The 23,910-nt window shown below is 36.0% G+C and overlaps 1 protein-coding gene across 2 annotated transcripts in view; it reads left to right on the top strand.

Moving 5' to 3' along the window:
- Positions 1–23,910, top strand: part of CSNK1G1 (casein kinase 1 gamma 1) — a 176,916-nt gene that overhangs the window by 76,875 nt on the left and 76,131 nt on the right. For both annotated transcript variants that reach the window (XM_063089193.1, XM_063089195.1), the window contains exon 3: positions 21,293–21,333. In XM_063089193.1, the coding sequence (XP_062945263.1) occupies positions 21,293–21,333 (41 nt within the window). The remainder of the gene's footprint in view (positions 1–21,292; positions 21,334–23,910) is intronic.

Genomic DNA, 23,910 nt, shown 5'->3' on the forward strand with positions numbered 1-23,910 from the left:
TTTTTTATTTCGCCGAATAACTTCTTCAGTTCAGCAAGTTCTGCTACATTTTTTTTCAGGACATTGATTTCCTTGTACATTTCCTCTTTCAGGTCCTGTATACTTTTCCTCATTTCATCATGATGTCTAGCTGAGTTTTCTTGTATCTCACTCAGTTTCCTTAGAATTATCACTCGAAATTCCTTGTCAGTCATTTCAAGGGCTTCTTGTTCTATAGGATCTAGATTTTGAGATTTATTAACTTTTGGTGGTGTACTTTCTTGATTTTTTGTATTTCTGGTTTCTTTTTTTTTTGATGTTTATTGTGGCAGGGGGTTTCACAGTCCACCGTTTTGAGACTATTGCCTAACTAAGATGTTGCTGTGGTTGCCAATTTGGTATGGCTACCTCCATGACTGCTCAGTTGGCCTCTAATGCCTTGTGTGTGGTTGCCTCGGGTCTTGGGCCTCTCCGGGGAGCCACCTCTCTGGTCAGCTTGGACTCTGCTGGGCTGCTGGATCATGGGGCGGTACCGCAGGGTGTGTGGTCTCTGCTGAGCTTCCACTTCCCATGCACGACTTCTCCCTGTTCCGTGCGCTCTTGCCCGGGCTGTTGGATTATGCAGTGGCGACCCCACAGGGTGTGTGCTTTCTGTCGAGTCTCCGCCTCCCTAGCCAGACGTCTCCCCGCTCTGTGCACACTGGGCTGGGCTGGAACGTGTCTTCTGTAGCCCTCGTCTATCAGCTGGTCCTTCAAGACCCTGCTCGGCACCACCTCGCCCAGGAAGTCTACCAGGTTTCTGCTAGGTGCAGACGACTGGTCGCTCTGGGTGCCTTTGTAGCACTATGTAGATCTTTCTCAGGACTTATCATCTTCCTCCTGGTATCACGGTTATTTGTGTACTTGTCTTATCTCCCACACCAGAGTGTGAGCTCCTCGGGGGAGGAGCCTGCAGCACACGGTTCACCTTTGAATCCCCCTGGCGCGGACCGAGTCCGGTGCCCGCCCGCAGTTAGCTCTCTGGCAGGTTCAAGCAAACTCGGGAACTCTCTGACCACAGTGTTCCTAACCAGAAATCGGTTAGGTGTTTTTCCGAACTGGTGGCCGCAGAGATGGTATCTGCCTCCCGGTAACAGGAAGTTTACCGGGGGCCTGAGCCCAGGGTGCGGTGGAGTGACAGTTGGCCCAGCCCGTACTTCCTTGCTCTCCTGACAGTGGCCGGGGACGCCCCGCGCCACCAGCCCTGGCAGAGAACCGTGGAGGGAGTGGGAGGGGAGGCCTGCCCGCAGGCCCCGGGAAGCCCCGCGCCGGAGTAAGCAAGTGGGAAGGCTCAGTGAGGAGCCGAGCCGGGCGAGGAGGACAGGCTTGGCTGACCCGGGCCGGAGCCGCCATCACCTGAGAAAATGGAGGCAGCCCCAGGGCTGGTGAGTGGCCCTGTGGGGCAGGTGGACGCCGGGTGGGCGTCCACCCCCCCGAGCAGGGCCGGGCCGGAAGTCACTCACTGGCCTGTGCCTGGTCAGGCGGCTCCCTCTCTGTCTCTGCATCATCACCGTCCCCGTTCTCAGTCGCCGCCACCTTGGGCTGCTCACTCGGTCCCGCGGCGCGGCTCGGTACTCCCAGGAATCTTCTTTTATGCCGGCCTGAAACCTCGAATCCTGAATAGGGCACCTGGCCGCCTTTAGCGCGGCCCCGGCCTCCGGGATCCTGGCAACGTCAACAGCAGCCCTGGCGCCATGTTCCCTGTTTAGAGACTCGCTTTTGCAGCTGAGAAACAGTTCTTTTCCTGCTCCATACTTCAAAGCTGTTGCCTGTAAATGAGGCAGCCTCTCCTGCCAAGGGCTAAGTGGTGGTCAGCCCCCATGTCCAGCCACCAGCAGCAGTCCTCCCTTAAGATACGGCAATAGTTCTTTGTTGAATTTCACAGTATCTTTACATAACAATCAGTAACTAGTCTGTCCTTGAGCCAGCAACATGTTGTGCCACAAATCTTTATCTTACACCAGAGACTTATAGCCTGAGGAAAATTTCCAGTCCTCCACAAGGTCAATATTTGAAACTGCAAAGCTTTGGAAAACCAGGCCCTGTGAAGTACATATGCTTTATAGTATATTCCACAGATCAGACAGGAAAGAAGTTGATATTTTGTAGATTTTGCTCTAATTGTGGTACTTATCCCAGTGCACTTTCTTCTTCTGTCTCTCTACCCCAAAGTATTCTTGAGGGGCAGCACTTTGCTTTATTAATCTTCATATTCCCAGCTCCTTTCACTGTGTGTGGTATATAATAGGTACTCAAGAAATGATTGTTTTGCAAAATGATCAGAAATGGCATGGCCTTAGGTCTGGTCTCTGAAAATGGCAGTGAGATGGAGGATGGGTAAGTTTGAAAGTTCAGAAGTAGTCTACAGGCAGTTATTCGAGGGGAAGGAGACAAAGATGAATAATTTTGCCATCTTTGGGAGACTATGTGAATGATGAAACCTTCATTGGAGATAGGAAATATAGTTCTGGGGTGGTTGGTGGAGGCGGGTAAGATAGAGTTTGTGAATATATTGACTTTGAGGAGTGTGTGGCACATATACAGAAATGTGTATCCAAGACTTAGAAAATTAGGCTTGAGATAGGAATTAAGAAATTATCACCATGCAGCTATTAGTGAACACACAATCACAGATGGTGACATGGAGCTTGTATGACTGGGAGAAGGAGGGATACTGGAAGAGGAAGAATTTGAAGAGTAAGGAGGTTAAGCAGGAGAGGGCTAATTTTTCTAATTATTTTAATTATTGCCTTTCATCTTTCAGTTCTGTTTGTATATTTCTGAGATGCTCCCTTTTTTCTCCTTTTTTTTTTAATGGGCACATGTATTTTGTAATAAAAAATAATGCAATAAACAAAAAGCAAAAAATGTCCATAAAAGCAAATTTTTGAAAAAGAAAATAACATGCTTATTGCCAAAAAATTTTTTTTAGTTCTACTTTAGAAGTGTATCCAGGACTGGGCTGGTTTGCTCAGTTGGTTAGAGAACAGCCTTGTGACATCAAGGTCAAGGATTTGGATCCCCATATTGGCCAGCCGCCAAAAAGAAAAAAAGTATATCCAGAGATAACCACTAATGATGGTTTAATTTTCCAGAATTTAAAAATGTGTATCAGGACATATTTGAGAAATGTAATCGAATTATAGTATAAGCCTGCTTTTATCGCTTAATAGACAATAAACATCTTATCATTTCAACTTAAGTATAGATCGCCCAGTTTCAATATGTTTATTATTCAATAATCTATTTAACTAATCTCAATTTATATCAAATTGTTTCCTGCTTTTTAATATTATAATTAATACTGTACTGAACATCCTTTTAATTCAAACTTGGCTGATTATTTTCCTAAGCTAAATCCTGGAAATGTCAAAGGATATGTACATTTGCAGTTTTGTTAAACATTGTCAATTTGCCCTCTAGAATGATGTTTCAGTTTACTTTTAGTCTGTGTGTGTGTATAATTACTTCCCCCACTACTTCAAAAATTTTGAATATTGCTGAGAATCTTTTCATCTATTCCAGTCTGATAGGGGAAAATAATATCATTTAAATGTGTGTGTGTTCGTGGATGAAGTTAAACATCTTTACACATATTTATATTTCTTCTCTTAATAGTTGCTTCTTTGTGTCTTTTGCCCATTTTTAAATGGAAAGATTATTTCTTTGGAATCTTACCTGTGTATATTGCCTCAGTAGAATGGGGAACTTTGAAGACTTAAGAGAGAAGGGAAAATTAATGAATGGTGATCATGTAGATAGACACAGTGAGATGGAAACGCATTTTGCAGATTGATATATATTAATTGAGAAACATGGGGAATATTTTGAGAACTTCTTCTTTTCTTTAAGTTTTGAGATGTCTGCTGAATCAGGCCTGGGAAGAATCATGTAAACATTAAAATATAAATGATTCTTTTCCTCTAGAATTAAGAAAATAAATATCCCTAACTACAAATACCTGCTTATGTTTTTCTTTTAATTAATTAATTAATTTTTTCATTGTGTCTTTCTTCTTAGTTGCAAGAATAAATAGATGATATTCCTTTCACATCCTCATAGGAATGTACCTATGTTTATGGGAGACCCTTTAGAGTAGAGAGGATAGCATATAATTTTAATAATCTTTATATTATCCTTATGAAGTAGGATAGGGTTAGAGGATGTTTTTATTTGCATAGAAGAAAATGGATGCACAAAGAATTGACCTCTTTGTCATCTTTGGTGTCCGATGAAATATGCAAAAGTACATTAACACAAAAGGATGTTTCTGACAAAGGTAAATTGGCTAAGGATAGCAGCTTGTCCTGACACACTCCTCCATGGCTTCTAAAATAAGACACTTACTTCTATGACTAAAGTAGGTGTATATGACAATCTCTCTGCATATTGTTCTTTCCTTGTCTGAATTACTAAACTATCATTTGTGAACTTAAATTGGAATTTGTAACTTCAGCTACTACTAGTCAGTTCTGTTTTGGCAGTTGTGATCATTAACAATTTACAGATGAGCATTATTAAAAGCACTTGGGTTCATACGGTAGCCCAGAAAGTCTTGGAGCCCCTATGGAGAAGTGAGCATCTGGACTTTCCATGTTATTTTGTATGTTGAGGTTTCAGTAAGATTTTGTTCTTACTGAAGGCATAGTTCTATTGCTTTAATAATTTTTGAAAATCATTCAATGTAAAGAATACAAGCTTAATATGAAACGTAAGATTTAAAGATGGTTCTTCTCTAGTTGAAGATGAAAGTATTATAAAATCAAGTGTTACTTTTTAATAATAGTTTTCTTGGGCAATTTTAGTAGTTTAAACAAAGGATATTGGGTCTATATCTGGCAAAAACCCAGCCAACCAACCAAATAGGAGCATTGATATATTTTTCTTTTGCAACATTGTTAAAGTTTTTCTATAAATTTGCAAATTTTTAGGTCCTGTGAATGGAATAAAGTAATACAAGTCATGTTATTATTCTCATCCCCGAGTGGTTAAAAGTAGGATCTTTAAGTCAGATTGACTTTCCAACTTTCATTTTCTTCCTTTGTAAAATGAGGATAATAGCATCTACCTTACAGATTTGTTGTGAAGATCTAATTTGGATATAACTGCCTAAGGCAGCACTCAATACAGAGCCCTTGGTTTGTATACATAAAAAAATCATTTTTAAAAATTTTGTTTTAATTTTTCCCAACTTTGTGTGAAGAAAATTTTCAGTCTTACAGAAAAGTAAAAAGAATAGGATAATGAATATCCATAATATACTGTCACCTAGATTTACCAGTTGTTAATATTTTGTCCTATGTGCTTTCTCTCTTTGGAGATATATATGTGTGTGCATATGTGAGTGTTAGTTTGTATGTATTTTTGAACCGTTTAAAAGTAAGTTGTAGATCTGACAAAATATGTTTTTTACAGTAAGAGATGTTTATGTTTTCACTTTACAGGTATGTAACAGATTATATCTTCTGTTTTAGTTATATAGTATGTTGAACTGGGATTCAATTTAAAATTGTAACTCCAGACAAAATGTATTTTAATTTTCTTGGGAGAACACCAAATGTATATAGAATTCTTGTTTGTAGTAGTATTGTAGTTTACATTTCTTTTGGAATTGCAACCTATTAGTCCTAACTCAAGCACAATTTGTTGAGATTAAACAGCTTTAACAAATCTTGGGGAAGAATTCTGTCAGTCATCAAAAAATGGTAGGAGCGAAGAGTTTTTTTTAACCATATTCTCTGACACATAGTCTGCATCACATTAATATGGTAATTTTAGAAGTGATGAAGGTATGATACTTGCAGGATTTTGCATTGACATCTCGGCTAGTTAAATGGGAGAATTTAATGGTAAAATTTCCAGGATTGCTAAACCAATTTGGAATTTTTGAGCAAGACTATGAAACAAGGATCATTGTGGGCAGCATTAGTTTATAGGAAGAAATATATGATTATGAGGGAAATTCAGAATCAATATTTACATGATGTCATCATGCATGTTAAGGAGAAAACTGTCTGAACTTATGATTTATTTTTCCAGAAAAAGATAAAGCTTTTTATCAAAGAAGGTGGAGCTTACTGCCAGCCATAATAGGCTTTCTAAGAGCAGATGATACCAGATTAATCCAGTTTTTTCTGAATTGGGGTTACTACAGTAAGAGAGTGCCATAGGTATATATTATATATTTTTTACAATTTATTTTTAATTAAGTTAGCCATGTTATGTAGATTTTAAATTCCTGACCCCTACAGGCAGGTGGACTAACTCTTTTAACCATGTCCTCTAGATACCTTCTTATTTCTAATTATTATTATTATTTCTTGATTTTTTCAATATTAGATATTATTTATTGATTTTTTCATACATGCCATCCCCAATCACATGCATACATTCTCCATCTCCATGTTCTCCCAATATACTTATTTTGGTTGAACCATTTTTCTACATTTACAGTATTATGGCTGTGGAAATATTGTTCACAGCTGAGCCATGAGAGCACTATTGTTGTATTTCCTTTTTGGTATGACCACATCCTTCTTTCCATCAGAATTAAAAATCTCTGATACTTAAAAAAAAAAAAAATTTTTTTTTAGTTATTTAAATACCTTTTATTAATTCTTGCCCTTTAAGTCTCCAACAGAATTGTAAGATTTCTGTCAGTATTAAGTAATATAGCATTTAGTTTCCTTTTCTGCTGTGCATCAGCATTGTCAGTTCTGCTTAGTCAGTTACCATTTGTCTATTCATTTTTCATCTTCCAAAATGTTGTTGACATCTCCAATCTGTTGTTTCCTCACCTATACTTTTTGTCCTTTTGTATTTCTTTTGTCTTTTCAGTGGGATTTTGGAAAGTAATAGAGCTAACTGCCTACATTTTATCTGCTATGTTAAACTAGATGTCTTATAAATTTTTATTTCAGCACGGCATTTGTTTGACTGACTTTTGTGATATTCTGCTAACATATGTAGAAGAGTGAGCTGAGTGCTAAGATATTTAAGTAGATTTGTAGTTCTTTTAACCATCTTCACCAAAGAGAATTGTTAATAGGTCATTTCCATCCTTGATGCTGAACAATAGAGTTCTGTATTTTGGTTTCATCCATTTCAACAGGGGATTGGATTGAGAGCTTTGAACATACTGATGAAATCTGTATACAACACAGTGCTTTGGGTAGGGCAGCTAACACACTGGTCAACAGGATCAAGATTCAACATTATCTTAAATAAGCAATGAGTTGAACAAAAGTCCTGACCATGGTTAACAAACCCTACTATACAATTTTGAATCTGACAACTAGATTAACAACAGTTAAGTTGAAAAAGATGAGTGTGAGCTTAGTATGAGACAAGAAAGAGCCATGGCTTGCAAAAAGCTCATGGTAACTTTGACTGATTTTGTACAGATATAAAGCCCAGATCAACAAGAGTCAAAATTACTTAAGTTTTAGACCTATAATGTTTTGGCATTGTTAGTCCAACCATCATATGTTAAAGATGAGAGAAATTCGAAATTAAATGACTTGGTCTAAGGAAAACAACCGCTTTGCCACGTAATTGGAACTAGAACACAGATCTGGGGCATCCCAAACACATATTTCTGTTATAAACCATGTAGTCTTACCACTTATTGGCTAAGTATACAGTTAAAATACCACATGCTGAAAAAAGAAAAGTTAAAAAGGGCATTAAATTAAGTGTGTAATTCCAAAGGTGAAATAAAGTATAATGTGATAGCTAATGATCTTTTCTTTAAGTAACACTATCTAGTTTCTGTGGAGGACCATCCCCAACTTTAATCTTCACAAATTTTCCAGAGGTGAGGAACAACATCAGTAAATTACTTATTGCAAAGTATACATTTTGAAATTTAAAGTAAAACTAAAGTGGAGGATTTTTTTTTTTTTTTTTTTTTTTTTTTTGTCTTTTTCATGACCGGCACTCAGCCAGTGAGTGCACCAGCCATTCCCATATAGGATCCGAACCCGCGGCGGGAGCGTCGCCGCGCTCCCAGCGCCGCACTCTCCCGAGTGCGCCACGGGCTCGGCCCTAAAGTGGAGGATATTATAAACACTGTACCTTATTCAAATAAAAGGCTAGGCATAGATTTCCTTAATTACTTAGCCATTTATTCATTTAACAAATTATATCGAGCATCAGTTTTTTGGCAGGCATTTAGCTACGTCCTGAGGGTACAAAGATCATAAATAAGACATGCCTTGCTCTCGGGGAGTTCACTCTTTGGGGAATCACACTTGTAAATTAATAACTATACTGCAATGTAGTTAAGTAACATGATAGAAAATATATACATGATATAATGGTAGCTTAGAAAGAGAATAATGTCTGCTGGAATTTTCAAATGGCAGAAAGCCTGCACAAATAAGACACTTTAAATTGAATCTTTAAAGCTAGAATTGGAGAGTAAGGAGAAAAAGCTGGTGGCAGGGGATGTAATGGTAGGGGGAGAACATTCTAAGAATAGCAATCAACACCATACAAAGGCATAGAGGCATGAGACACAGAGCCACAAGAAATCATAATGAACTTCAGTGTTACTGGAAGTGTGTGTGACTAAGGTACACAGGGATGGTTTAGTATGGAGAATTAGTGTTGGGAAATGAGGCTAGAGATGTGAGCAGAGCCTGTTGATTAACTGTGGACCATGATACAGATTTTGGATTTTTTTTTGGTAGTTCATGAAAAAATTTGGAAGGAATTACATGTCATCTTACCTTTTCCCCCCCTTGGAGAAGATAAATTAACTATAGAGTGATCTTACTTCCTCTTCCCATAAAAGGTCATCTTTCTGTATTTTGAAAACAGGGAGCAATCTGTTTTTTTATCCAGTGGTGCTCATATCTAAAGAATAATAGTAGAAATTCCTCCAGTTTGTCAGGATGGCAAAAAGCTGAAACAGTAATGTGATTTCAGTAATTTTCAGTGTTTTTTTTTTTTTTTTTTTTTTATGAAAAGGCTTTCCTAGTAGTGTTTATACTGTGGAACTAGAAGTTAACACGTTCTTGATATCTCAACAGAGTGGGGCCCTTTTTGAGGTTGTAATGCTACTTTTTATACTTGTTAGTCTTTATAAACTACTTCAGGGATGGGTTAACCTGAATGATAATTAGGTTGTTTAGATTAGAACATCTAGGCTATAGAGAGCTTTAGGATAATTCCAATTCATGAAACTTTTTATATTGTTTTGTTTGTTGTTTTTTTGAGTTTTTAGTAGATAGTATTGTAACATCATAAAAAATTAGAGCAAATTCTTTGTTGAGTTGTGTGCATATGTGTATGTGTACTTTGATACAGACAAGTAATAAATATTTTTATAAAGATAGATTATTATTAAAATATAACATCTTCCTCTATAGCTTACTGGATAAATTATTTTTATTATGTGTGTGTTTGTGTATATATGTATAGGGCAGGGAATTTACACATCGGTGATACAAGTATATTTTTCTACAGTTTTATTAAGACTACATGTAGCCTTTTTTTTTTTTTTTTACAGACATCTATATAGAATATAAGCTAACAGTAATTTAAATCAGAATTATAAATTACATTTGCTGAAATTTTTAGTAAAACTTTACATGGTATCATTAGTCTTAACAAGCTCCAGCTCTCTGGAACAAAGGTGAGGACTAGGAAGCAAACCAAAACAGCAATAAAAATCTAAAACCTCTTAGTAGCTAAAATAAATATCTTAGAATCTATGTACCCAAAAGTTTCTGTACTCTAGACCTTCAGTCTTTTCTTCAGAGCCTCTGTGTTCTGATTTTATATACATTTCTAGTAAATTTATTCATTTTCTTAGTCTTCCTTAGACTAGAAACGCAGAAGGAGAGGGACACTACATGTTTTAAGAAGTGATCACTGGCAGACTGATAGCAAGGCAGAGGACAAACTACACAAAGTAGAACAGCATGGGCGGAATAGCCCTATATATTTCATTAACCCCAAAGGGTGTCAGTCAATTGGTGTAGTATAATTATTGTTCATATTGACCAGATTCACCAAGAAAAAAAAGTCATTTTCTCTTTCTGAAACCTGGAACTTTAGAAACATTTCTATCATAAGTAATTTTACTTTTTAACTTTTATTGAAGGACTGTCACATATCTGGAAAATTCATTTATATAAAAGAGTTCTTTAATTGACATTTAAGAGATACTAATATGACTCTAATTAAAAGACATAATGTGGGGCTGAGCCCGTGGCGCACTCGGTAGCGTGCTGCGCTAGCAGCGCGGCGACGCTCCTGCCGCGGGTTCGGATCCTATATAGGAATGACCGGTGCACTCCCTGGCTGAGCGCCGGTCACAAAAAAAAAAAAAAAAAAAAAGACATAATGTGCTCTGGGAATGGATCATGAGAGATGAGGTCTAAATCAGTGTTATGCAAAAGTGTGGGTATTTCACCCAAAAATGAAATTAAGAAAACAGTTCCATTTACTTACAATAGCATCAAACAGAATAAAATACTTAGTGATATATTTAACAAAATAAGTGCATAATTTGTACTCTGAAAGCTATAAAACATTAAAGAAGAAATTAAAGAAGGCCTAAATACATGTGTTCATGGATCTTAAGACTTAACATCATTAAGATGGCAGTACTCCCCAAACTGAAAGACAGATTTAGCACAATCCCTATCAGAATTCCAGCTGGCTTCTTTGTAGAATTTGACAGGCTTATCCTAAAGTTCATATGGAATTGGAAGGGACCGAGAAGAGCCAAAACAATCTTGAAAAAGAGCAAAGCTGGATGACTCATACTTTTGATTTCAGAACTGATTACAAATGCAGCAGTGATCCAGACAGTGTGGTACTGGAATGAGGATAGACATATGGAGCAATGGAATAGATTTGAGAATCTAGCTGTGAATCTGTAGTCAACTGCTTTTTGACAAGCATTCAATAGGGAAATAATTTTTTCATCAAATGGTACTGGGACAACTGGGTGACAACATTCAAAAGATTGACATTGAACCCATACCTCATACCATACATAAAAATTAACCCAAAATGGATGAAAGGATTAAATGTAAGAGCCAAAATTATAAAACTCCTAGAAGAAAACATAAGGGTAAATCTTACTGCCTTCCTATTTGTCAGTGGATTCTTAGATATGACACCAAAAATACAAACAGTAAAAGAAAAAAAATAGATAAATTGGAGTTTTAAAATTAAAAACTTCTGTTACAAAGAACACATCAAGAAAGTAAAAAGGCAGCCCACACAAGGTTGGCTAAAATCAGGTAATAACAAGTGTTGGCTAAGGAGGATGTGTAGACATCAGAGTCCTTACACATTACTGTTGGGAGTGTAAAATGGTATAGACACTTTGGTGAACAATCTGGCAGTTCCTCAAAAAGTGGAAACAAGCTAAATGTCTATCACCTGATGATAAACAAAATGTGGTATTATTTGGCCGTAAAAAGGAATGAAGATACATGCTACAACATGGATAAACCTTTAGAACATCATGTTAAGTAGAAGAAACCAGTCACGAAAGATGACATATAATGTGATCCCATTTATATGAAATGTCCAGTATAGGTAAATATGTAGAGACAGAAAGTAGATTAGTGGTTTCTTAGGGCTGGTATAGGGAATAGCTAAAGAGTATGGGGTTTCTTTTTGAGGTGATGGAAATGTTCTAAAATTGATTGTAGTTGTAGTTGCTTAACTCTGTGAGCATTCTAAAACCCACTGAATTGTACACTTTTAAGTGAGTGAATTGTATGGTATGATTTATATCTCAAAAGCTGTTAGGAAAAAAGTAGATAGGCTTTGTTAAAACTGATATGCAAACTTCCCAATGTAATTCTGAGTTCATCATCTTGCAAATCTGAAATTCTGTACTCATTAAAAACTCCCTGTTTTCCCTCTCTTCTGGTAACTACCATTCTACTTTCTGTCTCTATGAATTTGACTACTTTAGGTATCTCATATAAGTGGAATCATTCAGTAATTTGTCTTTTTATGATAAGCTTATTTTACTTAGTATAGTGTCCTCCAGGTTCATCCATATTATAACGTGTACCGGAATTTCCTTCCTTTCTGAAGCTGAATAATATCCCATTGCAAGTATATATATAACATTTTGTTTACTCATTTGTCTATCAGTGGACATTTGTGTTGCTTCCGTCTCTTGGCTATTATAAGTGGAATTAAATTGGTTGCTTCTTATTGCTGAGCTTAAGTCATCAACAGAATAGAGTTTTGATGTGGAGGGCGAAACAGCAATTCTGAAGTAAGATAAAATATGAGGAAAGATAGGCCTGAATGGGGTAACTACCTATTTTGCCCTGGTTGTCCTGGGTGGCCAGTGACGTAGTTATTCTATCAGCTGAACTCACACTCCCCAAAGACTTTTTCCTGAGAAGGATTGTCTTTTCCCAGTATGTTGCTAGGTGGAATGCAAAGTGAATTTGATAAGTTTATTTCCCTTACGCAAAAAAAAAAAAAAAAAAAAAGACTTGAACACCCTGAAACCTGAGCATGTATGTACATACGTGTATTTATACATATTTGTTTGTGTGTATATATATATATATATTTTTTTTTTTTTTTTGATTAACAGTATGGTCCTCTGATGTAGGAAGACATTTTTTTTTTACTATGGACCACTTTAGTAGGATATACCACATTTTGTTATTCATTCATCAGGTGACAGACACTTTATTTATTTCTGCATATGAATACTCTATGACCCAGAAATTTAACTCTGGACATGTACTCAAGAAAATGCATATGTGCACCAAGAAATATGTTTAAGAATGTACATAGCAGCATTATTTGTAATGGCCAAACCAACCCAAATGTCTATCATTGATAGAACAGATAAATAAATTTTGGTATATTCATACAATGGAATACCATATAGTAATGAAAAGGTATGAATTACTAATACATGCAACAGAATGGATGAATTTCACAGACGTAGTTTCACGGAAAAGAATCCAGACACAACGGATTAATTGTTGTATAATTCCATCCATATGATGTTCAAAATAAGCAAAACTGATCTCTTACAGTAGTGGTCAAAGCAGATCAGTTTGGGTGGTAATAAATGGGAATTATTGATTGGGAAGAGGAACAAGAAAGCCTTCTGGGGTGCTGAAAATACTCTGTCTCCAAATGGCGGTTACAGGGAGTATGTATGGATATATAAAAATTCACTGAGCTGTACCCTTAACATTTGTGCACTTACTGCATGTAAGTTATACCTCAATAAAAGGGGTAAATGTAAAACAAAATTACAAAAAAGGCACATCATTTGTGCAAAAGGATTAAATTTTTTTTTTTTTAATGTTAACAATATGTGTCATTGACCTTCACACAGCTTTCCAACATTCCTCAGGAGGAGCCACTTCACAATCACTGGCTCTAAACAAAGCTAAAAATTATGTGCCAGACTCCTCAGTAAATGGTCCAAATAATTAAGTAAAGCCAGACTTTTTTAAAAAATTAGAAATATGTAGGTTAACATTGCTCCTATTTACATAAATACTTTCATTAGAATGAGAAATGCATAGCATCAGTGGTATTTACAAAGTTCTCATATTATGGCTTCTCCAAAACTGTGCGTTAGTTGAGTGCCTAATTTTACATGTAAATACTCTTTTACCCCTGCTACAACTTCACTGTAACATGTGTATTTCCTCTCAAAACTTGCATTACCATGTAGAATGGAGATCTGCATTCTTATAGGCAGGAAAATATATTTGGCTATTTTGCCTGGTGATCAAGTTCAGGTCATTGACAATCCATGGTTTTAGTTCTTCTGGAATTTATTGCTTTACCTTGAACTCTGTTCATAATTGTTTTTTCACATTCACCATTTTACTTTTCAAAAGACCTTTTGGACGCTTGTCTTCTACCTGGGTGGCTGAAATGTCTCACTGGTATTTTCATCTTCTGCATTTCAGTTGGTTTCTATGTGGTCTTTTATTTTCCACATTGATACTGCAGATGTCTTCAAATAACAAATAATCCATCTGTTTTGAAAAAGTACTTCCATTCTATTAGAGATCCATAATGAAATTTTTACAGATGAAATGATATAACATCTGGAATTTGTTTTAAAATAAATCAGTTACTGAAATTGGGTGAGGTTACATGGGGCAGAATCCTATACCTTTGAAGTTCTGCATAATAGAATTAAAAAATAAATAGAAGTACTTCAATATTTTTCTGGTGCAGAGTTTCATGCTTTTTGGAGTGATTCATTTCAGTTTTTTCCCCCACTATAATGTAGAAAGTTTTACACACTTGCTTTGTAAATCATAGGCCCTTGAAACTGCACAGACTCACGGTCTTGAAAGTGGGGTGTGGGTCTCACTTTGACCCTATTTATAAATGACTTCCACTTCTTCCTTTTCCTGACTTTCAGCTGCTGGAAACACCCTCATTTTTTTTTTTTTGCTAACAGATTGATCAGAATATCATGTTTAATATACTTTAGGAAAGTTCTAGATGCTAGTCCAATCACTGACCTAAGCTTTTCATCTCGAAATGAAATAATTGAAACTGTTTTTCAGAAGGTTGTTATTGATGGCTTTTATTCTTTTTTGACTACAGTCCACACTAAAAAATGAATATTATGTATACAATATACAGTATACACACAATATATATGTATCTGAAAAGTTTTATGAAGTAATACCCTAATTTTAATGTACTCTGATTTTTATTTTATACTTTCATTCTTTAAAGAATGTGTTGGTTAAGATGTTCTTTAAAATAAATATTTGAATGTATTTATTTACTTCACATCCCACTAATTGATCATGTCCTGCAGTTTAGAAAATATTTTAGCATTGTCTATTTTGTTAATAATAAACATGCTCTGTCATCACTAGTGGTGTTAAGCAACCTTTAATAAGTTTTTTTTATGATAAATTACTTAAGGTTGTTGATAGGTAATACCTTTGAAAAATTTGGCAAAAGAAGAAATTATCCTTGCTGTTAACTGCTAACCATTTGGGAAATGTTTCTGCATAGTATTCTAATGTACTAATAGTATTATGTTAATAAAAACAAAAAAGTCCTCTGGCTTTTTTCTTTAAAATTGTAGTGCCGTTTATTATTTTCTCACCCCTAATCATACTGCCCACTTTAAGAGAAGCTGTCTGGGTGGAAGAGGCAGTAGACTGACCTTTCTCTTTGCCCTAAATAGACATAGTAACCAATCTAAGTTATGTACAAGTGGTTACTTATTTTAACTCAAGTTTGTCTTTTTACAAGTTCCAGGTAATAATTTATACATGTACTACTTTCACTTTAGGGCAAGAAAATGTGACAGCTAGATATCTAACTAAACTGGGAACCCGAGGCTGTATGTCCCTTTATCAGTGTGGCTCTGAAAACTGAGACCTGCTGGTTCTTAGAAATAATGCTGTGTCTGATGAAGCTTACAGTAAATGTTGTCTCTGTAGGTAACTTACTGAAACAGGAAGTCTTCGTGCAGAGGGTTTCATGGGCAGCATTGCATTTAGGACTGCTGCTTCAGAAGGGCTGAGTTTAGATATTAAGCTCTAAAAACTACTATATAATGCAGCTTCTTCTCCATTAACAATAAAAGAACCCATAGCCAGGAAGTGAGCTTGGGAAACATTGTGGATTTTGTGCAACAGATACTAAAAGCTTTGAGTGCTTGGGATTGTGCCAACTCATTGACAGCATTTTTCTGGCCATTAAACTGCTTGCCTTTCTCACAGTTATTGACATATTTTTATTTTATATTTTTAGCTGAAACAGTTGTTCATCTTAAATGGGCAGGATTTTAACCTTCAGTCTTTATAATTAAATTCTTCCCGAGCAAAATTTCTGAGTACTGATACTACAGAGGATGGTGGCTTAGATGATTGTCTACACTTCCACATGGCTGCATTTTGTGTTGGCCTGTTCAGTTTTAATGATGCATTTGCCCCCTGGCAAAGGAATTCATTTGTGAAATGAATTATCCAGTCACCTCCAGTGCTTAGGAGAATTATCCAGTCACCTCCAGTGCTTCTTGGTAATAAAGATAGTAAGAGAGTGACATTTATTCACTTTTTTTGGTGCCTTTAGAGAAAGTAAGCAAACACAAGCAAGCTAACGTTTTGTGATGTTTCATCCACCATGTTTGATGTTACACAGGCTGTCTCATTTATTACAAGTCCACAATTTTATTCTTTTATATAGATACAAAAATTGAAGCTGAGAGGCAATTCATAATTTGTCTATCACTTTGAGGTTTAGTGAAACCATGAAGGACAACATCATGGTAGAGTGGAATGTTAATTGCCTACTCTCCTAGCTCCTTTTGTTCTCCATTAATTAAGAGCATCATTTTTTGACCTTTCTGTTTTCCTTATCCCTCACATTTACATGTAATACAAAGGTTGTTAGTTTTTTCTTCAGCATGGCTTGCCTATAAATCCTATTTTTTTTAGTCCTCCTCTTCAGGAATTATTACCTTAGAACTGCAACAATAATAGAAATAATAGAAATTAGAATTTTCACATATTCTATTTCATGTAATCCTCATAACCACTCTGTGAGAGAGAAGTTATTCTTCAAAGTTCTGGTATAAAAATGTCCCATCTTCTTTCTAGTTATTCCTTTCTCTTCTGTTTTGTACACTGGGACTGATTAATATTTTATTTATTTTTTTTTTTTTCCCATGAGGTCTCCCCCTGCCAATTAATATTTTAAAAATAATTGTCACCTTTTGCTTTTTTTCTTAGCACAAGACCTTTGGTGGTTTTACAGCAAGCTGAGAAATGAAGTCAAAACTTCTATATTTACATTTCAGATTATCCATAATCTGATTCTAAACTAGCCTTCCTTTTTTGTTGCCCTAGAACTTTCTCATAAGAACCTACTAACATATATCAAGTCAATTTGGTTCATTCAGCAAACATCTGTTACCTACTAATGTCAGATACTATGTTTGTTGCTACGGATAAAATGATGAATTGAACATTCTTGTTCTCTGGAAATTTATTGCCTAGTGGAGGTAAAAAAGATATGTGTATAACTAGTTAGATGTGGAAGTTTATGGAACTGGGTACTCTCTCAGTCTTTAAGTTTTCAGACTTTAAAAAGTATATTTAGAAAAGGGATTTTTTTAAAAAAACATAAAACCACAAGGAACTGAAAAACTAGAAGATAAGATGAAAACAGATGAGAAATGTTAGTATTTTTGAATCTGGAAGGCAGATAGTTAAGTGGTAACTGATTTAACGCCCTAGAGAAAGCTGAGTGCCTGAAGGGACAAGCCAGTTTATACCATAAAATATATCAGATAGACTCAGAAATTGGAGACACTAGAAACTTCAGAAAATGGGATGCAGAAGGGATAAAAACAGAAAGCTTAGTTCAAAATCAACTGCACTGTGAAAAGTGGCCACCCAGCTGACCAGAGGGAAAATAAGAAAAAGGTTACTGAATGGTGAGACCCCTCAAGACCCCATGTGGAAGAAATAGACTCATAAGTGCCTGGTATTTCTTTGAACTGTTGCATTTTTCCTTCAAAAGAAATCTAAGCACAATTTCTATAATATAGGAAGTTTGTTTTTATATTAAAAAGTTTTTCTTCAAATCTTCAAATGAAAATGATGATCCAAGAAAATTGTGTCTTATATGTCCTATAGCTTAGTATGCAAATGCCCTGGCACATCTCCATGTACCCTTGGGTGTGCATACCTCAGAGTATGAAGCTGTCATTCAAGATTATTCGCAACCTGTCCCTAGTTGATCTTTTTGGTTTTACTTCTCATCATTTCTTCCCACATACTGTGTGCTCAGATTATATGGCTCTATTCACAGTATGTCAAATTCTGTGCATTGTATATCATTTCTGAAAGGAAGAGTCGACACCAGTTGACGATCCACCGGAGAGAGCCCGTTTATTAGGCAGCACACACACATATATAGGGCTTTAAGGGGAAAGCTGATTGGCTTAAAATACAATCCCTACTTAGCATACCGCATGGGGTTTGGGGGGAGCTGACTGGTGTGTAATTCGAGCCGGCGGGAAGGAGAATACGGAAGAGAAGGGCAACCAGCGCCATGATGGGGTGTGGCCGAGAAGGGCTTATGTGATGGGGTGTGATCCTTTGGGGCATTTGGGTCCCTACAATTTCTCCACATCATTGTTCAAATTGGCATTTCTTTTGTAGGAAACGCTCCTTATTCTCCCCTCTGTTCATCCTTCAAGACTCACTTCAAGTTCCACTTGTGCGCAAATGTGTTATACCCCCCATCCAAACTTTTCTGCTGACTCATTCATATTTCTGTTTTAACATTCATCACGTTATATGATTTCTTTGACAAACTTTTGAGCCACCACATGCAAGGTCCTGTGTAAGGAGCTGGAGTACAGTCTCTGAAGGGTAAGAACAGAGGGTTGATCATCTTAGATGTCTCATATCTTCATATTTTGGTTATTAAATATTCAGATGCTTTCCCCAACCTGTGGTTTCTAATTTTTCTAGTAAATTTTTTATACTGCCTCACAAGTGTTTATTGCAAAATCACAGATGTGATCATGTCACTACCCTTCTCAAAAACCTTTCATATTAAGCTTTAAGATGGCATTGAGGGCTTTCCTGATGTGGACTCAACCTTACTTTTCCAGTCTCTTGCGGTCCTAACCACCTCTTGCCCATCTTCACTCCTTCCTGATCCTGTCTTGTGGTTCATCACCCTAGACCATCCACCATTCTCAGCCTACACCGTCTACTCTCTCATTTTTATGTTTGCTTGTGCAGTTTCTTCTCCTTGAGATGTCCTCATATCTTCTTCAACTGCTAAAATCCTACTCATTATTTAAGGCTGCGGGGGCGGGGGGGGCGGTACGGGGAGCTGAGAAAGGAAAGAATTTCCTTCTTGACACTTTCCTGGCTCTCCCAACCTCTCTGATTGGTAATCGCCTTCTCTTTTTGCTCACAGATCAGATTGTAGGTTTATTACTCTGCTGCACATACCCCACCACCTCAGTTCACCTTAAATATTGTATCTGTTGAACTGAAGGTCTGTTACATTAAAGCATATATTTTAAATATTGAATTAATTCTTTAACAGTACAGGCATGCTGTATTCTGAGTAAGGGGTAAATTTTGGTGCCTGTACTTCCCCAACCCCCAGTAATTCTTTTTTGGTTTTTAGGGTGTTTTTTGTTTGTGTTTTTTTTTTTGGCAGCTGGCTGGTACAGGAATTAAAACCCTGTACCTTGGTGTTATCAGCACCATGCTCTAACCAACTGAGTAACTTACCAGCATGTGTCCACCCCCACCCTCCCATCAATTCTTATTGCCAAAACTGGGAGGGGGGATGTCAACAATTCATAAAGACTCCCAAACACATTTATCATTTTAAACTTTTATAACCTGACCTTTCTCTTTTAAGCAGTGCTAATAAGTTCTTAGGATTCAGCCCTGTGTTAAAATTGATTTTAAGTCACAGTAACAGTACTTATGCAGAACCAGGAAGAGCTCTCCTGAAAAATCTTTGTGCAACATTGTATCTGGTGTAGAAGAAATCCTTGGCCAAATTGAAGTTTTAATCTGCCTGGGAGTCAGCTGCTTGTTACTACCTCATCTGTTCCTCTCTTAGTTACAACTCTCCCTTTCTCAATTTCATAAAATATATTTTTAAAAAATTAAAAAAAAATTTTTTTAAATTTTTGGTTTTGGTTGGAACATTAATCAGAAACACTAACTTTTAGAAGCTTAATGCAATTGATCATAGATAGAGGGAGAAATACCTATTTTCTACTAGTGCTTCCTTAAAAAGTTGTTCACCTTACAGTGGTTTCCTAGGTGTTTGTCAACCTAAGTCTTTTTTATTGTTATTTGTAGACAAAATTGTTCCTGAATTAGTATACATTTTGAAACATAAAGGTACTTAGCAACCTGACAGCAGTATTAAAAGTATAATGATGTAGTTATATTGAAAAGGGCCTTCTGTAGTGTTGAGTTTGGAAAATGAGAACTTGTATTGCAGGCAGCTTTCTGTTGCCAAAATGAAGTGTTTTTCTTTCTTTCTTTTTTTTTTTTTTTTTACTTTAAGACAATGTGTGTTATATAAAAATCAGAAAATACTAGAAACAATCATTTTAATACCTTAATGTACATCTTTCTATATCCTTTTCCATGCATATATATTCAGCTATGTATATATAGAAATATAATATTTATTTGTGTGTATTATTTTAAAAGTAGTCATACTGTACATGTCACTAACTTTTAATCAGGCAAGGTTTTGAGTGTTTGAGATGGGCAGAATATGGTCCTAAACACCACAGGACACCCAGAAAACTATTAGATACAATCCCTACCCTTAAGATATTTATTCTGTAGCTGGAAAAGATAGAGCAAACATATAAGCAATATGAAGTCCAGTGTAGTGGCTAAACTATACAGTATGTACTAAGCATTCAGGAGGAATTAAAGTTAAGGCTTCAAGGATCCGTGGGGGGTGGGGAAGTGAGAGGAGCTAATACCCAGCATATAATATGGGCCATTAAGTGATAGTTGTCGTTCTCATCCTCATCATCACTCCAAGTTATTAGTCTAGACTTCTAGGAGAATATCGATTCCATTTATAGAAGTAGAGAAGTTAAGAGAAAAAAATTATTTCAGGAAGAACTGTGAGATGTTTAAGTGTTACCCAGGTGAAGATCTGTTTTCTGTACATAGTTAAAGAGACAGAAATAGAGTTTTGGTGAACAGTCAAACAGCTTTGAGAATCATCTACTTACAAAGAGTAGATGAGTTCATTAAAAGGAGGATTGGGCACTAATTGATTTTATTTCACACTATCCTTTATGTCATCTAAAGTTGACAATACCATGACAAAAAAATATAAAATTCCTATTTGTCAGTGAGTTAGAAGAATGAGGGTTTATGTTTATTATTGTGACAAGAGTTAAAATTTCTATCTTTCGAACTTTGGCATTTCTTCTTTTTGGTTTGCCTGGTGGCTTAATGGTTGGGAAATATTAAATAACACATGGGTGTGAGGGAGAAGGAGAGAGATTTGTTTAAAAAAATTTTTTTTTCTCTCATTTGTAGCTTAAATTTTCAAATTCTCAAACTGTTTTCTCATCTTGCTGGATCTCATTATCTCTGTTTAGCTTTTCACTTATAAATCATGTTTCATATATGTGAACAGCATTGGGAATGTGACCTTTCTCATGACCCTGTAAGCCAAGATTTTGTTTTGCATTTCCCGAAATAAATGTCACTAAAACATATACATTCTGCTTTTCCCTTAGGTAAAAATCTCTACACCAATGAATATGTAGCAATCAAACTGGTGAGTAGAATCCATATTTGTGGTAATTATATTTTGGTGCTCTCATCTCGTATCTTTTTACGGGAAGTAGCTGTAAGCATTCACAAAAATACTGATGCTATTTTTTTCCTTGCATGTGATCCCACAGAGTCATTTTTCTTCAATTATAGTGTTACAGTGATGAATCACTGTATACTGTATAACACTATGTAGGTAGATGATGCTAACCTAACTATACTGTTAGCAATGATGAATCAAAAATTAGTTGATAAAAAATAGCTGGAAGAACTAGTAATTCTGTGAACTCTACTTTGCACAGTGATATCTTAAAAAGATAAAGTCATTTGAAAATTTTATTAGTTTTTTCCCTGAACGTGACTGATACATTTTTTAAATGTTTATTAATGTACTTAGCAGAAGAAAACCATATCTATCATATAATCCTGGCCTTAAAAATCTCTCATGTGGAAAAACACATGTGCTCAAATTAGAAGCAAAGACTTCAATTGGTTATATCAGTACTAATCTTATGAATAACTAGTTATTGAAAATAGCATCCTATTAAAAAAGAATTTTATTATTATTTTTGACAATTAGTAATTTTAGAAGAAACAATTCTTTATCTTACATTTAAGGTTGATACAAAACCATTTTTAGTCATATGAAATGTTTCGTATGACTAGTTTCTATGAAACGGTAAGTGTTCATCCTCCTTGTAAATTCTAATCAGTTTCCCAGGATTTACAGGTAGTTTGGGCTTTATTAGTTGGAAGCCAGAGGAGTTAATGGTTGAAGGAAATGTCTTGTGATAATTGAATGCTGTTCTTTTCTGATGAATTGCACTTACTACATCTAGATCTGTTCTGTGGCTGGTCTCTTCCTCTCATTCAGCTTATCATTTTGTGGAGGAGTTAGTTAGGGTTGTCTGTAAAGAACTGAGTTATCTGATTGGTTTCTCTGCAGAGTGGTGGACAGGGCTTAGAGCAAGTAACTTCTAAGGAACCAATTTTTTTTGTTTGTTTTTTGACTTGGAACTCTTGTTGAAGAAATGGGAGCAGGAAGAGAGGTCTTGCTTATAACAATGCAGGTCAAATATCCTCTCAGACTGAATATTAAAGGATTAACCACTTTTTTTTTTTTATTTATAGAGATTTGGTTATTCTGTAAAAGTGTTCTCTAGTACTTTGGCTTTTTTTACTTTTTCTGTTTTACTATTCTGATAAGTTATAATAAACTCTATTTGGGGCTAACAGGAACAAGCAGCCCCTAAAACACTTTAAAATTTTGCCTCATTACTGTATATTTCTCATTGTTCATTTATTTATCAGGACTTCTTTTGAGGCTTTCTGTTAGGGACAGTTCTTTCTGTCCAGTATGGTGTCTAAGTACTGCATTTCTCTTTCAAATAAGTCTTAATAAAGGTTTTTAGAGGATAACAGTCTTATCTATGGGCCTTGCTGTTGGGCTTCTTTTCTCCAATGGAGATATGAGGGCAGTAATTGAGCTCCCTTCATTGTAATAGCAAAATTTGCGTAAAGCACCACATACTTATAAGGTACCTGTCTGCTATTGGTTTAGGATTTTAGGCAGGAATGTGTGTTCCAGAATAGTCATGATTCTGGCAAATGGCCAGCCCTCTATGGAAATATAATCAGCATCTGGCACAGAAATTCAAGGAAGCCCTGCTACTGCTTTCTCAGTTCTACTTTGTTTGGATCTTCATTGTGGGCTCTCGTTTCTTGGACTTCTGAGTATGCCTTTTAAAAAATCATATTCAAAATAAACAAAGTAGTGTAATGAGCCTCTCCTTTATTCATGACCCAGATTTCTAGGGTTCTTTTTAAGAGAGGTTTTCTAACAAATGTTTTTTTAAAAAAAAATTCTCACCATGCCGCTAATCTTGCTGCCTTCTGTAAGCTGTAAACTGAGTGATTGCAATGCCCCCTATTCATAGTGTTTCCAGAAAAGCACCTTGAAGCCCAGCTGGCTGAGCAGGCTACAGTCATGTGCTAAAGGAGTTGGCTAAAGCATATGTCTATCAGTCTGCAATAAAAAGCCCTCATGTCTGAGTATATATGAGATATATGCCCACTTTCAGTCCTAGAACTCTAAAGCATTTCTGCTTTTTTTATTTATTAACCTACTTACTGAAGATCAGATTGAATATTTTCTATTAAGGTTTCCAGCATGAAGTTTGAGAGTATTATGTTTGAGGAAGGATCTGTGGTTTTTAAGTTCATTGCCCCTTATGGTTTGTCAGAATCCAAAGGCTGTTTCTCCAGGAGGAACAGTCCCTATTCTAGTGTTTTGATCAACTTCTAGTTCTATGTTGATTTATCATCTCTGTTTTTGTTTGTATTTTGTGTGTGAATTATTAGTGATATTGTTAAAGTACAAATTCTATAACTGGCTGCTTTGGTGGTGATATAGTGGAAGATCTGTAACCAAATGGAGACTCTCTCAAGAGTGATCCCTCTCTATCTGAAGAGATAAGTTAATTAGAAAGTGACTCTACAGTATAATTAGTCATATGTACTTTTGACTATAAGAATCTAGAGAAACTTGAAGTCCATTTCTAATAATTGCTGATTTTACATT

Source organism: Cynocephalus volans, chromosome 3 (genome assembly GCF_027409185.1).
Source record: "Cynocephalus volans isolate mCynVol1 chromosome 3, mCynVol1.pri, whole genome shotgun sequence".
NCBI classification, from domain to species: domain Eukaryota; kingdom Metazoa; phylum Chordata; class Mammalia; order Dermoptera; family Cynocephalidae; genus Cynocephalus; species Cynocephalus volans.